This window comes from Nestor notabilis, unplaced genomic scaffold, assembly GCF_000696875.1.
Source record: "Nestor notabilis isolate BGI_N333 unplaced genomic scaffold, ASM69687v1 scaffold3813, whole genome shotgun sequence".
NCBI lineage: Eukaryota > Metazoa > Chordata > Aves > Psittaciformes > Psittacidae > Nestor > Nestor notabilis.
Window position 1 is genome coordinate 19,657 of NW_009920425.1, and position 15,464 is coordinate 35,120.

General features: G+C 39.4%; 1 protein-coding gene across 1 annotated transcript; it reads right to left on the bottom strand.

Annotated features, from left to right (window-relative positions):
* Positions 1–446: 446 nt before the first annotated feature.
* Positions 447–12,903, bottom strand: LPAR1 (lysophosphatidic acid receptor 1; the record flags this gene model as incomplete). The annotated part of the gene is made up of 2 exons (XM_010010659.1): positions 12,733–12,903; positions 447–1,241 (listed from the first exon to the last, which is right to left on the bottom strand). Coding segments are annotated over exons 1-2 (855 nt in total), but the record flags the coding sequence as incomplete, so codon positions are not given.
* Positions 12,904–15,464: the final 2,561 nt, after the last annotated feature.

Sequence of the window (15,464 nt, forward strand, 5' to 3'; positions counted from 1 at the left end):
AATGTGCAAGATCTTTTCATCAACAGCCTGTAGCCCCTCATTGTTCTTCAGACACAGGAGTACGGCCTGAATGCACACAACACCTTTTGGGTGGCAAAAAGGAGACAAGAGATACTTCGTCAGAAGACTGAGCCTTTCCTGTACTATTTAAAGGTTGCAGCCATCTGGCATCTTCAAAGGCAAAAGGGCAAATGCTGCACAGGATAGGCTGCTCAACAGGTATTAAACCTGTTGCAAACCCCCACCACCTTACATCCTGAGGTCCTGGATTTTCATCAGTTTCATGCCTAGGGCTGAATGACCAAGTCTCTTAGACCCCCTTCAAAATAAACTTGATAGTCCCAACACAGTAATGAATGCTGGGGGTTCTTATTGCCACCGCCTCTTCTAATGTCTTGCAAATGCTGCCGACCTCCCAGAAGCTGGATGTGCATTACTTAAATCACCTGATAAACAGAGTGGGGGGAACAGGGGAGGCAAAATAAGCACTTACCAAGCACAATGACGACAGTCTTCAGGAGGCTCATCATGGTGTCCCGATTCCTGCGGGGTCCAGAACTGTGTCTGGACATTCTCATAGTCCTTTGGCGGACGTACCCAAAGATATGAGCATATAGGACCACCATGACCACAAAAGTGACAAGGTTGAAAATAGCCCAGAAGACCAGGTAGGAGTCACTGTAGAGCGGTGCCATGTTGGAGCAGTGAGTGATATCACAAATACAGTTCCATCCAACACTTGGTATGGCACCCATGACGATGGCCATTGTCCAGATAACGACAATTACGACCACCACTCGCCGGTTGCTCATCCGAGTATGTAGCTGCATTCGGAAAACTGTAATGTGCCGCTCAATAGCAATGGCCAACAAATTGGCTACAGAGGCTGTCAGGCTAGTGTCAATGAGACCCTGGCGGAGAAGCCAGGTGCTTACAGTCAGTCTTCTAGTGTTGGGTCCTGTGTTGAACATTAAGTAAAAGTAGGCCAGTCCTGCAAAAAAGTCCGCAGCGGCTAAGTTGGCCATTAAGTAATAAATAGGGAAGTGGAATCGGCGGTTGACATAAATAGCCACCATAACCAAAAGGTTGGCCAGCATTATGAAGATGCAGACGGTAATCCCCAGTCCCATTACAAGCTTGCTGACAGTGTTCCATTCAGTGGCTAGATATTTTCCACTTCGATTATAAAAGAAGGCAATGGTTTCATTGTAGTAGCACTGTGGTTCACTCATGGCTGTTGACTGAAAGAAGGGGTGGGGGGGGAAGAGAAAAAAAAGAATGACATCAGAACTGAAACATGTTTGTCTCCATGGACAAGACATACACAGAGAGTGGGGACAGGAAAGGAACACGCTTCTGAACAAATTTACTTTTTCAGACTAAGTGGCATTCCACAATTCGCAAACAAATGCTCTAGGAGTCTAGTAACAGCAGCCAGATTAGAAACAACCAGAAATGTTTCCGTCTGTGCTGGGAGCTAGCATGATTTCTGATGCAGTTGTAAATTCATAGCAAATGAGCTTCTGGCCAGACAAACCTGCTGAAAAATTCACTTAAGAAAAGGGCATGCAATTTGTAATTAAGAGAAGTTACCTCTCTTACAGGACAACTTATTTACATCATCAGTGCATAAAACTGTTGTTTGGTTGTACCACTGTGAAGAGCTCCTCAAAAAGGAGGAGAAGATTACATTTCCCCGCAGGTTTTGACTCATTCAAGTGTCCATCAGGGGCATTCCTTCTTGCCCCGTCTTAAAAACTGGGAAGAACACCCTAAATTAAGACCGTCAGCATGTTCTAAAGCTGTGAATTGCCAGGGCCAGGGTCTATGTCCTTAAAGCATAAAGTACATTTATAAACAATAAAGGAAGCTTGCTGCTGTATTTCTATGAGTATTCTTCTTTTTCCATCAACCACATTTCTGTATTTTGAAATACACCATGCTTTTAAGTATAACTCATCTGAACCAACTTATTCCAATTTGAATTAGGAGTGAGGCAATAAATCAGAAAAGTAATATTTTAATGCTAAAAGCATCAAATCTTATTTCTTGCATTAAGTATTGTTATGTGTTGTCACAGAATACATAAGTAATTTTCTTGCAGAGTACTCAGCTGAGCACAGCTATGGGTGCAACAAAACCCATACTCTACCAGAATGTAGAACTTTTACGTAAAAGTGTTAGCTAACAAAAAAAAAAAAAAAAAAAAAAAAAAGGCTTAATGAGTTTCCTTCCTCAATTATAATCAATTACTCAAGGACCAATTCCCAAAAGGCAAAACTTAGGAAGAACCCCTCTGAACAACATCCTGGTTCCTTCTTTAGCATGGTTTAACAATAAGGATGTAACCATAATAATTAAAACAAAAAATAAACCAGAATAAAACCACAGAAAAAAACACCAACCAAAAAAGGCCTCAAGAAACTAATGTCAAAAAAGTCTCTTTCTAAAGACACCTGGGAGATATGGCTCTGACACCCTGCTTCTGTGGCTGTGAAACTCTACCAACTGAACTTGCAGTTTTACAATAAGAGGACCAGTTTTAGCAAGAAACAAGTAAGCCCAATGAAAGAATAGACCGACAACACTAAAAGATATGAATTCTCGTTAAAACAGGCAAACAAAAGCATGTTTTGGACAGCTCCAAGCATTCTGCAGGAAATGCTACCCCCAACCTAACCCTTATATGGAAACAAAAAGTGTACAGAATTGGAAAAGAGAATTAGTAATTGAAGTCAAGTGAAAATAGTATCTGACAAAAGTTTTCTTAGAATTACCCAAAGCTAGTTCTCTTTCAAAAAACTGTTTGTCAACACAATTAAACTAAATCCTATGAAGCAATATCCAAAACTTCCCACCAATATCCCAAATGCATTACATGACATTTAGATTTATGTTAAAGAAAAAGGTCTTTTTAGAGCGATTTTACTTCCAACCTAAACATTGATTAGAAACATTTGCAGACCCAGGATAATAAAAACCTAGAATAAATACTATTTCTCGGCACAGTGACTATAAAACTTTTATTGTTCCTCTAGGATACATCAACTCTTAGGTTAGAAACATTTCAGCTTTAATTATTTAAGAATTTTTAAAAGTTCTCATGTAGGATCTCTCTGTTGCATAGAAAAAATGATTTATAAGGGATACTTAACAAAGAGAGACCTAGCTACAAGACATCTGGCTTTAATTCTTCGTGTGGTAATAACAGGTCAAGTATAAGAACCCTTAAGGGAGAGAGGAAGTCGTATGAATGAATTAGTGGCCCTTATAAAAGCTTGCCAACACCTGCATTAATTATGTGAATGCCCTGTTTTTTTTCTCTCTGTAGGAATATCTGCATGCAGTTATACACTCTGATTTACAGAGGAGGTCAGGACTCCAGGATCTAGTGGACTTTCATGATCCTGAATAAATTCTCTCTTTGTCTACATATTTGTCGATCTAAATTTTTCTTGCAGATGGCTGCTGCCCATATGTAACAATTCCTGCTCCACTGTTGCTCCTGTGGGGACAGCCCAGCTACACCTGGCGAAATACAATTTTTAATTCAGAAATCTGAAATGTGGTAAATGTAACTTTTTGTGTGTCTCTCTGTTTTGCATGTGGGCTTAGAATGTGAATTATTCCTCTGTTTTGTAATCCTGATTTTATTTTGTAAACGCACTTTTTATCCCTCAGCTTTGTCACATAAAATCTGACACTGATATGATAAAAAAAAGTAGTCTTAGTCACAAAATGCCAAGCCAGGGATGAATGTATGCAATGCACATAAGAATACGTAAAACATTATTATAAAGTCTGACTTGTTACATTCAAAAGCATGACAGCACTTGAGCACTCTTGAAGGAATAGCATGAGGCTCATCAGCTTGTCTCATTTTGAAGAAACAGGAACAAAACACTCTGTTCGCATAAGGGATTTGAGAAGTTTGTTTTTTAGGGCGTGCTAACCTAAAACCTGGGATCGCCTTTAAAAGATATTCTTTTCAGTCTCATGGGAAAGAACAGCAGCAGAAGAGACTGTTTGCTGACAAAAGTTCAAACAGGGGACTTCCCAGATGATCAGCTTTCTTGCACGACAGTGTATATATTACAGGAAGGTTTTGACCTCCCAGGTCATAAACATACAAATCCCAAGACATCACATTTACCCCTGCTGCTGCTGTCTGACTGGAAAGGTTCAAGCAGCAGGGCAACACAATGTATCTCTGAGTACTGAAAGAGTTAACATACCATAATGGGATATGCAAGCGGGCAGACCCATCCCCTTCTCCTGCCCCTGCAGGAAAAGGGGCAGGGAAGTTTATATTTTAATTTCCTGAAGTTTCACTCAGTGTGTTTCATTGCCTGGGTAAGCCAGATGTGCAGTGCCCCGAGATTTACCTCATCCATTTAGTATATCTCAACAGAAGTTTAAAACAAACTGAGCTGCAAATTGCCCATGTTAACAAAACCTCTATGACATGTCTCTGTAGAAAAAGAAAATGTCTGAATTATGAACCAGCAAGACAGATAAAGCAAAATGGAGTAATAGAAGGCTAAAAGCAAAGCCTCCTCTAACCATGTGAGGTTGACTGAATACTCAAGACATGGTTGTCCCAAACCAAAGAACAAGAAAATCCTGAGTACATGCAGTTAAATCTCTTAATATGATGAGACACAGTTATAACCGCTACACAGTACACACAGGCCAGGAAATCCCATACCAGCACATAGTAAATAAAACTCAGTCTGCTTCTACAGTCAATGCCTAGTCATGCTGTAGCCAGAATACCACCTCGTCACTGGCCTTCCAGCCACTATCTGCTACACTTGTCCTCTCGGCTCCTCTACTCTGGTGGTAGGGGACCATGCCACTGAGGTGGCAGTGGGGAAGGTGGGAAGAAAAGCTCACGTAAGCAATTTTCCAGTGTTTCATCCTTGATTCATCATGGTGCTGCAGTAAGTCTCCATCACAGCTTGAGGAGTGAGGTGAGGATTTGGATTCAAGGCAAGGAACAGCTTGCCCATGGGATGTCCTTGGTTGAGCGGCCCTTTACCCCCCTGACCAGAGTGAAGAAGCCACTGTTTGCCTGGAGTGGGAAGGTGAGAGGGGATCTCTGGGTCCTGACAGCTTGGTGGTGAGTGACAGCCCACCTGGACAGGGCTTTGCATGGAGAGATGCTTAGGATGCAAAACAAACACCAACTGATTGATTCTATCTAAACAAAGCATTTGTTAGCACAAGGTGCCTGAGGGGCAAATGATCAGTTTACAAACCCCCCTGCAACCACAGTTTGCAGAGCTCCCCAGTCCACCTAACAAAAAGTACTAAAAAAGAAATAAAAAACCCAAACCAAAATCCAACCCAGGACCCTCTCCCCCCAGCATGCATGGGTTCATTTATTTCTCACTGAGAGAAACAGCACAGAGCTGAACATTCTTAGAATACTAAGGTCTGACTTTTACAGAGCTTTTAAAACTTGGAAGCCACAAAAATGATTCCATATCCAAGAAAACTCTTAAAAATATTTTAACCCTAAGCTCTCCAAACACAGTCTGATCCTCTTATTTTCCATTTACTGAATTAACCTCAACATGATGCTAATTTCTTACTTAGAACACAGACAAGAGATGAAAAGTAATTTATTTGGCAAGGAAGGAATACGACCATTTTCCATACAATGAAATACCAAGTACAAGCCAGAGACCTCAATTTTGCAGAAATCATTCATTTTGCATGTACTCTTCTTAAAGTTTGCTAGACTCTGAGTAGACTCATTGTATCCAGGATGAGTTTTTAATTCTGAGGTAGCTACTCTTGGATCCCCAAAACAATATTTATCATTCTCAGTGTCACCCAGGAACCCAAAAGTATTTCAGAAGAAATGCAGACTTCGGAACAGCAGACTAGGACTCCAAAACAGGAATAGGTGTCTTAAAGCTTTACATTCAGTGCAGCAGTTAATGGAAAAGCAGTAACGCTGCTTTAAGTTTATGTAAATATTCTGAAGTTTACCAACATACCAGGAAGGCTTGAGCTGAAAAGGGAACTGCCAACTTCAAAATCCCCAAGTAAGGGTACCTATTAAGAAAATCTTTAAAATAAGCATAAGCAAGTAAGAATAGGAATAATTGAATCAATATGTAAATACTTTATCAACCCACAACTCCAAAACTGTGGGGTTTATGAGAGTGCAGTTGTAACATATGAGAAAAAAATTCCAATTTGCAACAAAAATTTCTCCATTACCTAATGAAAAGCACAAAATATTACTAAGCTACAGAACACAAAAGAAACAAGAGGTTTAAAACTAAAGGGGAAAGACAGTGTTTCCTTTAAAGATAAAAATAGAAGTTGAAAAGGCATTTATCCAGAATTTAAGAAGAAAAGAAAAAAGTCTCAAGACAAGGTCAGGATTCATTATAGCCTTATGCCTGCTGTTCTTCATATACAGAGATAATTTCATGTGCACAATGAAAGTATGGAACCCTACCATCAAGATACAATGGCTTCATACATACTCTTTTCCAAAATGCATCTCCTAAAGTAATCATTCAATGGACTTAAAGAAAAACTTATATGTAAAATATGGTTCAGTCACAGCAGGCAACTTCTTCATTTCACTTAACTCATTTTGCTCTTCATATAGCTGAAAAGACTACTAGAAATGGAATTGAGAAGTTATTTGTATCCTACAGTTTATACCTGGAAAGGGTAACCCAACACATCTAGATACTCTGTGTACCAAAGAGACCCAGTTACCAGCAACACTGGAAAAAGAAGCAATTAAACTGCTGGAAGGTATAATTCACAGGTGACACAGATCCTGTTGGAAACTATGATTATGACCTCTACAGATTGCCTATAAAACCAGGGAGGGTGTTCACCTTCCTTAGTGCTTATTCACTGTTGACTACTACAAAGTCAAGTTCAAAAATAGCTTCTGTGGGCTAAAAAAGGAATGAGTAATAGGAGGAAGGCCAGCTTACTCTAAAAATACTTTCTTCTGGAAGATGCCAAGGTTGCTAACTATGAGGTCTGAAATACCTCAACTTGGCCCTACAGCTTTTCAGGATAGACAGATCAGGAGCCATGCAATTCTCTGTTTGAACACCAGAGCATGAGTGGAGAGCCATGATGGTCAGAAGCATAGTGAAGTAGCCCAACAGGGCCCCAGATTGCCAGGTCTGTGGTCTAAACCTCTTCCACTTTCTATTGCTGTAGAAAGGATGTGTGCATGCACATGCAGTCTCTTTCACTGCATAATTCTACAAGCAAAAGATGATTTAGGAAATTAAAAACCTAGAAGAATTGGAAAAAATATCTAGTGAAAGACAAAGAGTGAACTCATCCCTCCAGCAACCTACCCAATAATTCAGGCACTTCTGTGTTGCTACTTTTCCACAGATCCAGCATTTTCAGACAAGCTGCATCCCTCACAAGCACTGCTTACATATTTTGATGAATGCTTTCCAGTTCAGAAGGAAACGAAGACTGTTTGAATCAGGGCATAGTTCTACATCATCACAACCCGCTTTACATTGCTAAGATGACTTAAACAGTGATTATTAAAGATTTGTTCCAGACCACAAAGCACTTCTCTGCCTCCCCATCTCTGCCTTCCAAACTCCTCTCAAAAGGAGGGCACCGCTGCAATGTGTAAGTATTGCAAAAATAAGGTAATTGGCTTTGCCACTAGGAGAAATGTGATCAGGCATGTTGAACCCATATGTCTCATACAGAGTAAAGAAAGGTTTTCTGCAAAGCTCTTCAAGCTTCATTTTCTTCTGGAGGAGCTTTCATGACAAGCTAAGCTTCACAAACTTTAGCCAAACATGGGTATAAGCTCACCTCCTGGCTATGTGGGAGACACATGGAGGCAATTATGTTCCATTATCTAATTTAGTGACTGAAACATAAAAGGTGACTGGCACTTTTTATGCCTTCAAAAAATAGCCTGTGTCATCATGTAGTCTTATGAATTTATCTCACCCAGTTCATTGCCTACTGCCTACGTGTCTTATCCTCAACCTGAACATCATAGCCACACATCTGACCTGCTATGAGCCCCTGAAAGCTGCTGTGCAGGACAGACCGAAAAGCCCAGGCCCAGGAAAAGCTTTCTGGAGAGACGCACAGTACACAGTCCACTACCTGTGTCACTTCAGAAGTCATCAGAGGAAAGAAACAGGAGAGGAAAAAGGGAAAAATCCACACCTCTAACAAGAGATTTTCCATGCATAATGAATTACAACATGTGTCCTTTGGGCCCAATTTTGGTGATCAGTGAACCAAGATGGGAATTAATTCTTGGCTCCAGCAGCTGAAAGGCTGGCCTTTTATGCTGAAAAAACGTTGTAGGCTATTTGGGCTACTTCCGTCTCCATGGCACACCTTCCATCTCTCCTCACTAAGCAAACCAGCAAAGTTAGCACTTGGGAGAGTTTAGCCTACAAGCAAAATGCTTATTCAAAATTGTGTTAATGAGCATAGCAAATTTCATTTGGGGCTGGAAATGGAGATTTCCAAATGGAATAAGAAGACTATCCAGTGTTTACCACTGCAAATAATTTTTTTTGTGAAATACACATCAGACAGTTTGGGTTTCTTTTGTTATGATGCACTGCTTTGTGAAATCTATAAACAGAATATAGAAAAATCCTTCTCAGGGCTCTGGGTAACTTGTTCATTCAGTACTATGCAGCTGCTTATAAGGCAGTATTGGTCTACTTTGAACAAAACAGAGATGTATTTTGAGGCCCTGGTAATAGTATACCAATTAAAAAAAAGACAGCCTGCTGGTATTTAAGTTTCCTTATGATGTCTGTAACTGGGTGGATGTACTTCTAATCACAAACTGTTTCTGCCAGTCTCACCATTTCCTTTTGTTCTCTTGTTTGCCTTATTTACCACTGCCAGAGGACTGTTTTGGTAAAGAGGTTAATTTGTTTACTCACCTAGAAGGGAAGGAAAAGAAATCTCCACATTTGTTGGCTGCAGAAATTTGGGCACCAAATCTGAAATACAAAGCGTGTTGAGCTTTGCTGGGGAGGGGGTTACAGCAGCTGTGCCTCCCCCTAGAAGTCTGTTCTCAAGCATCATTATAAAGAGGAAAAAGCAACTGAGGATGACCATTCTGTGGCAAGGATAGATTAAGTCTCTTTCACTCTAATTCAAAGAAAAAGAAGGGAAAACAGAAGTATTCAATGGCACCAAGTGGGAGAAGTATTTTTTGGCTCTGGTAACCACACAGCCATGAAAGACCACTATAATGGAAACTGCTCTGGATTTCTTTTTGGAACAGCTGCAAGGCAGTTATTTAAATGTATTCATTTACTTCTAGTATTTGGCTGATAGGATCCACGGCTGGCAAAAGCAAAAAGAGAATGATGAATTTTTGTTGCTTTCTTGTTTTAAGCATTTCTGAAGCACTGTTGGAAGTCCCTGGTTCATTAAGCAACTGGAGCTCAGATCATTTCTTCTTCAAAGCTTTTACTGTAGAATTCATCTCACGCCATTCACAAAGAGAAGATACTAATCACTCCACAGAGCACATTAATCAGTTTAGGTTACCACTTGTTATGTTTCCTTTTTGCAAACAGCAAAAGCCTCTGGGATGCTTAATGCTTCTTACAGAATTATTTACCTTTCCGCTTACTGCATTATCAGACTAACCAAGTTTATATGATATAATTTTGCTTATACATAGTTGAGGAATGAAGTTGCCAAATGTACCACAAAATATCCCCAACTTAAAAATCAGAAAGTTTTGTTATGTTTTGTTTCCAAGAGCAGCATGGCTTATCTAATCTGAAATCACTAAACCACACTGGAAAAAAAAGCATATTCTGAAATTTTTTTATTTCATTGACTTTTTTGACATATTATGAATGATGTCCTGGAACTGTTTTCCATTCCATATTTCAGGTATGGATAGCTAAGCTGCCCTGAAACTTTACTTATCCTTCACGTTTAAACATGACCAAGATGCCTTAAATCTGTGCTCTTAATCACCACTTCTTACATTTGGCAACAGGATGCTAGGGGGAAAGAAGATGGGAGCAGAGAACAAACAGCTCAATGCATAGGAAAGGTATGAAGACACATGATTATGAAAAATACTTTGCTTCAGTAGAGGGTTTGTAACGAACACCAAAAGCAGTTCCTATGTTTACACACTAGCAACAAGAACATTTTAAAACAGTAACGACAATTTCACATCCGGTATGAAGAAGTGACTTTCAAAGTCTCAATCTTTTGTTACCTGGGTTAGAAGACAAATTTTGAGAAAAATAACATTTGCAATTTAATTACCAGTAACTTCCCTCATTGTGGTACCACAATGAACATCTGTAGGATTCAAGACTAAGGTAAAACCTCTTGGTGTAGGCTTTGGTTTGCAAAAGGCCCTGATGAGGTCTCTGGGATTCTTCCCTGTGGTAAATAAGAGCCTATTCTTGTTTGCTCTGTGCAGTTAAAGGACTGATGACGGGCAAAGGAATATTTATTACTGAGATGTATACACACATATACATCCATTTGTACCCAAAATAGATATTATGTACTTCTAAAGACTAAATTGATCAAAAGTGAAAGAAACCAACTATCCTGGCAATACTAAAAAAAGTTTTAAGACAGATGATTAAAGATAAAGTTTAAAGAAAAGAGCAAAACGCTTCTTTTTGTAACTGAGATGCTATCTAGCTCATGCAGAAGGCATGCAAGGCTATTTCCAAGTTTAAAAAAAATCCTTAAAACATTAGTCTCTAAATGTCTTCTACAGCACGCTGTGGCATCTGCTCAGTTTTAAAAGGCAAAATAATGTCTTCCAGAAAAAAAAAACAACAAACCAATGTATTTTATACATTATAGTTTTCCAAACTATATCCAAAATTAATTTGTATGTCAACACAAACATGAACAGCAAGTCTATGCAGTCCCTGTCTTCAATATTTCCACCTAATGATTTATCTCTTTAGCTGTGTCTCTCACTGTGTTCTTGCCTGTTAAAAAAACTTCTTTATCCTTAGAAACATACACATGGCTGCCAGGGGATTGAAGACTTAGAGAAACCATCAGATCCACAATGGTTTACTGAAATCTATGGGAATTCATGAATGCATGTAGGTCTGCCTGTACGGATATCAAATTTTACAACATGAGGTTGAGATAATGTTATTTTCTACCATAATCTCCCACACTGAGAAATGAGTCTTGTCTTTGCTTTCTGTTGCAATTTCTTTTTGACTCCTGAGTCAAATCTCATTGAAGCACAGTCTCTAAAATTCAAGTGGAGGGAGAGCTGTCTGGATTACCAGTCAATGACAAGAACTATCCATTTATCTCTAGTCTTTGGTCTAGTGATGCAAGTCCTAGCAATGCAATACTGGATTTATTCAGTAGAATCTCCCTGCAGACACAGGACACCTGCACTTATTCACCTGTAAGTAAAACAGAATGGTGACTGCTGATCACCAAATCCTTTGCAAGTGATAACTTTTCTTCCACTCATTCTTGCACCACAGTTGACCTTATTTTCCCTTCAAGATGACATTTATCCTGAACAGCATCCTTAGATACACAAGTTTCTCATACATACAGAAGGCTCTGAAGAAAGAACCCATGGAGACAGGGGTGCAACTGCCTTTCAGAGTATGCAAGGAGTTGGCTTCGGAGCTTTTCTCCAGAGAATGGAAAGAGTCTGGCAGTAGCCAGGCAGCCTGGGACACAAGCATACAGCACCCACCTCCTACAGGTATTCTGTTCTGCTGTAAAGACATTAAATCCTTCTCTGACTCTTACAAGGACAGAAGGACAGAGACTTGAAAAGTAACAAAAATACTTTTAAAATATACTAGTTTTTCATTTGAAACACAGGAAGAAAAGGAGCACAAAGAAGTTTCTCCAAAGCAGATTTTGGATTCAGCTCATTTCACATCACCACCCATTAGTGGACATGTTTGTTGTAACTTCACAGGGTCCAGAGATGTCTGAACTACTGCACTTCTCAATGCATACTGCTAAGAGGTGTAGTATCCTGAGCCAAAGAATTTCCAGCAAACAAAAAAAGCAAAATAAACATTAGATGTCCAGTTTTCTGCCATTTAACTTAATCAATTTTGGTGCCCTCTACAGTAAGATACACACCCTTAAAACTTGGAACAGACACTTGGGTTTCTATGCAATCCAAGGCACTATAAAAATGCTTTTCTGAGATGAAATCTTGACTGTTATTAGCATCTCTTTTTCTGTTTGTAATATTTAATTCACCAGAAAACACAAGTACTTGTGTTCAGTACATGGAGCCGAAGAAATCACTTAGGTATTTATACATACCACATCTGAAACACACAGTCTGAATGATGAAAGAAAGATTAGTGTGTTAGTAATTCTAAGTGTATTATTAAATTTATCACTGCTTTGCACTTAAAACTTTAGCTTTTCTGGTAAGAACACTGAAACACATTATGACCTTCTACCTTGCATTCATTAGAAATAGGAAAAAACAAACCGTAATGCAGGATTACCTACATGAAATCAATAAAGATCATATTTTCCCATGTATTTGCTTATACAGCAATGTCACGTGTCAAAGTATAATAACATTCATAGCAAATGATGAGTATCTTTAATACAGTATTTCAGGAAAAATTCCCTTGAATTGAAGTGAGACAGGAATAAAAGCTAGGATTCAATGAAAAAGGTTCAGTAAGTTCAGCTGCCAGAGTTTCATCATGGTCTACTCACTTCAATCACCTCAGGCTGGGACATCATGGAGGATGGCACCAAATCAGTGGGGACATCCATGGTAGCTCAAAATGTCCTTGCTGTCCTTGCACCCCTCCTCTGCACCCACAAACCCTTGGTAGGAACACAGAAGCACTTCCTCAGACCCTAGTCATGCTGGCACTTGCTCCTAGTAGGAAGGAAAAAGAATAATTGTTGAGAATAACAAGAGAAGTGGTTCAGTCAACATCCAAGCCAGGCTGCTGCAAAACAAGCCAGTGAGTTTGCACAGCCTGGCTTGCTTACATGACCATTCACAATAGATTTTCAAGAGAAGTTTAAAAGGGTACATTGGAATTTGGTCCAGAACAGCAAAACAATTCACTTGTCCACACAAACTAGAATTCGCAGAAACTGAATACAGCAATAAGGCAATGCACAGACCATGCAGACATTGCAAGGAAAGATGGTCACCTCCACAGCATTGGAATCATGCTATCTGTATTGTTTCTTTTTTTTTTCTTTTTTTTTTTTTCTTTTCCACATCAAATGAAAAAAAAAAAAACCCCACTCAAAACCAAGCAACCTCCCTCTGCCCACCTCACAGAAGAGTACTCATAGAATTTTTTTGCTGTACTTTAGGATACATTTATTTCCTCAGCAACTATACTTTTTGTTTTTCCTTTTTTTGCCAGATAGGCACAGATTTACTGTAGGTCAATATACTGAATTGCAGGGTGAAGTCTAAACAGATGATCAACAGAATGAAGCTATTTCCATAGCTTTAAGAAGGTTAGAAACATACAGCTTCTGCTTATGTTTCTGTTCTTTTGTCCAATGAAAAGCAAACAAATCATGGGAAAACTGTAAACAGCCAAGAAATTAACCCCATTTAAAAATTCTGTTAGATACTGCATATTTTTCCTCTCAATCAGGCCAGACATATACCACACAACTTACAAATTAGCCACCACAGAAAGGATTTTGGAGACTCACCTATTGCTGTCTGTATGTACCACTTCCTATGCTGCAGTCATAAAGGAAAACTATTCATGCTGAGTGTATTCGGCATCCAATAAACACACCAATAAATGACCCCAAACCTAACTGGAGTTTTTCAAACTGAGAGCATGGTGTAGTCATGCAAACAATGCTAGTGAGTTTCATGGCCACTGGTTCATTGTTTCAGACACAGCACTAACTTGCCAAGCAAAGAACAGATAAGTGCTGTAGGAAAGTTGCACTCCACATGCTTTTCTGAGTCAGTTCTGGGTTTGGTTTTTTATTTTTGTTCATTTAACTCAGCAGTTGCATGCCACTATGGAAATTATTCCTCCTTCTTAAAAAGCATCATCTTAAAATGCCTGCTTCCCATTTCAGCACATCCCCACATACCCTACGTCACATGTAGCTGTCTCATTTGCCAAGCTCTAGGATCACTTTTTCCATCTTTATACAGCTTTCCAGTGACCCCTATTCTTTCCTACTGATTTCTTGCTAGTAACCTTTAATTCTTTCCACTCCTTGCTCCAAAATTCTACTACTATACTCACGGAGAGAACAGAAAATGGGGATTTAGTATTCCTCTGAGAAAGCCTTCACTGGGAGTCAAAGAAAATTCACTAATTGTTCCACTGTGCATAACAGATGAAGGAAACAGACAGTATCAACTTGAAACTACTTCTGACGTAGGGAAACTCTGCTATTTGACCAAGCAAAGTGATTTTCAGTACAATTCCATCAACAACCTCAAGATCCTTAACCAGCACATTTCATCACTGTCTTGTGAGCTGTCGCGAACGTAACTTAAGAAAGATCTCAGAAGACCTTTGTTTCTTTCCTTCTCAAAACATGCTTAAGAGCAGCAGTGTCACTGCACCTAATTTACAGCAGCTCATTGTTAGGTTTTTTTTAAGTTTATTCTTTTATCTCAATCCTAAAATGCTGCCACTCTTGGATACTGAAGATGGGGAAAAATGTTACAGATGAAACAGACTTCAGCAAAGAAAGACGAATACCAGAGATACGGTCAGAGTCCTGTTTGCCACATGTAAAAAGGACAGAAAATGATCATTTTTACTAGACATTATCACAGACCAGAAAAAAAAAAAACCTAAGGATAAAGGACCTAACTAAGGTCAGCTTTGGTTAGCTCTGTGTACTCCAGGTAGAACACAAATGTCAGAGAAAGCATAACCCCATAAAATCCAATGAGCACTTTTAACAGAGATGAGAGGATAAATATGCCTGTACTCATCTTTCACCATCCGTACAAGAAACAGAAAACACAGGATTAGTAAAAAATTCCTAAGTGTACAACCATTTGACATTCCCCCTTCTGCTCCTAGCTACATTTTCATTGCTTATATTGCACTCCTACCTCAATTTGGACAGGAGAAGGAAGGTTCTTCTGCATCTGCCTTACTTCTCAAACTCCAGAGCCCAACATATACAATGATTAAGACTTTCTGCCAACTAGTTAGGCTTCTAAAAGCATTCCAGCTGAAAACAGGTTGGACTGTACAAGACGTCTCTCCCCCCACTCCCAACCTAACTCATCATCTTCAGCAGTAACAAAGTACAGAGGGAACTATGCTTTCACAGCAGGGCAAAAACAGGCCAGCTCCATTCAAGCAAACAAAGGTGGCTCCTAACTTAATACCCGTGTGATCAGCGTGCAGACCCGTCTTTTTCAAGAACTGCAAATAAAGGCAACAGGATCCTCAAGTGAACTTTGTGAAAGGGCATTATGA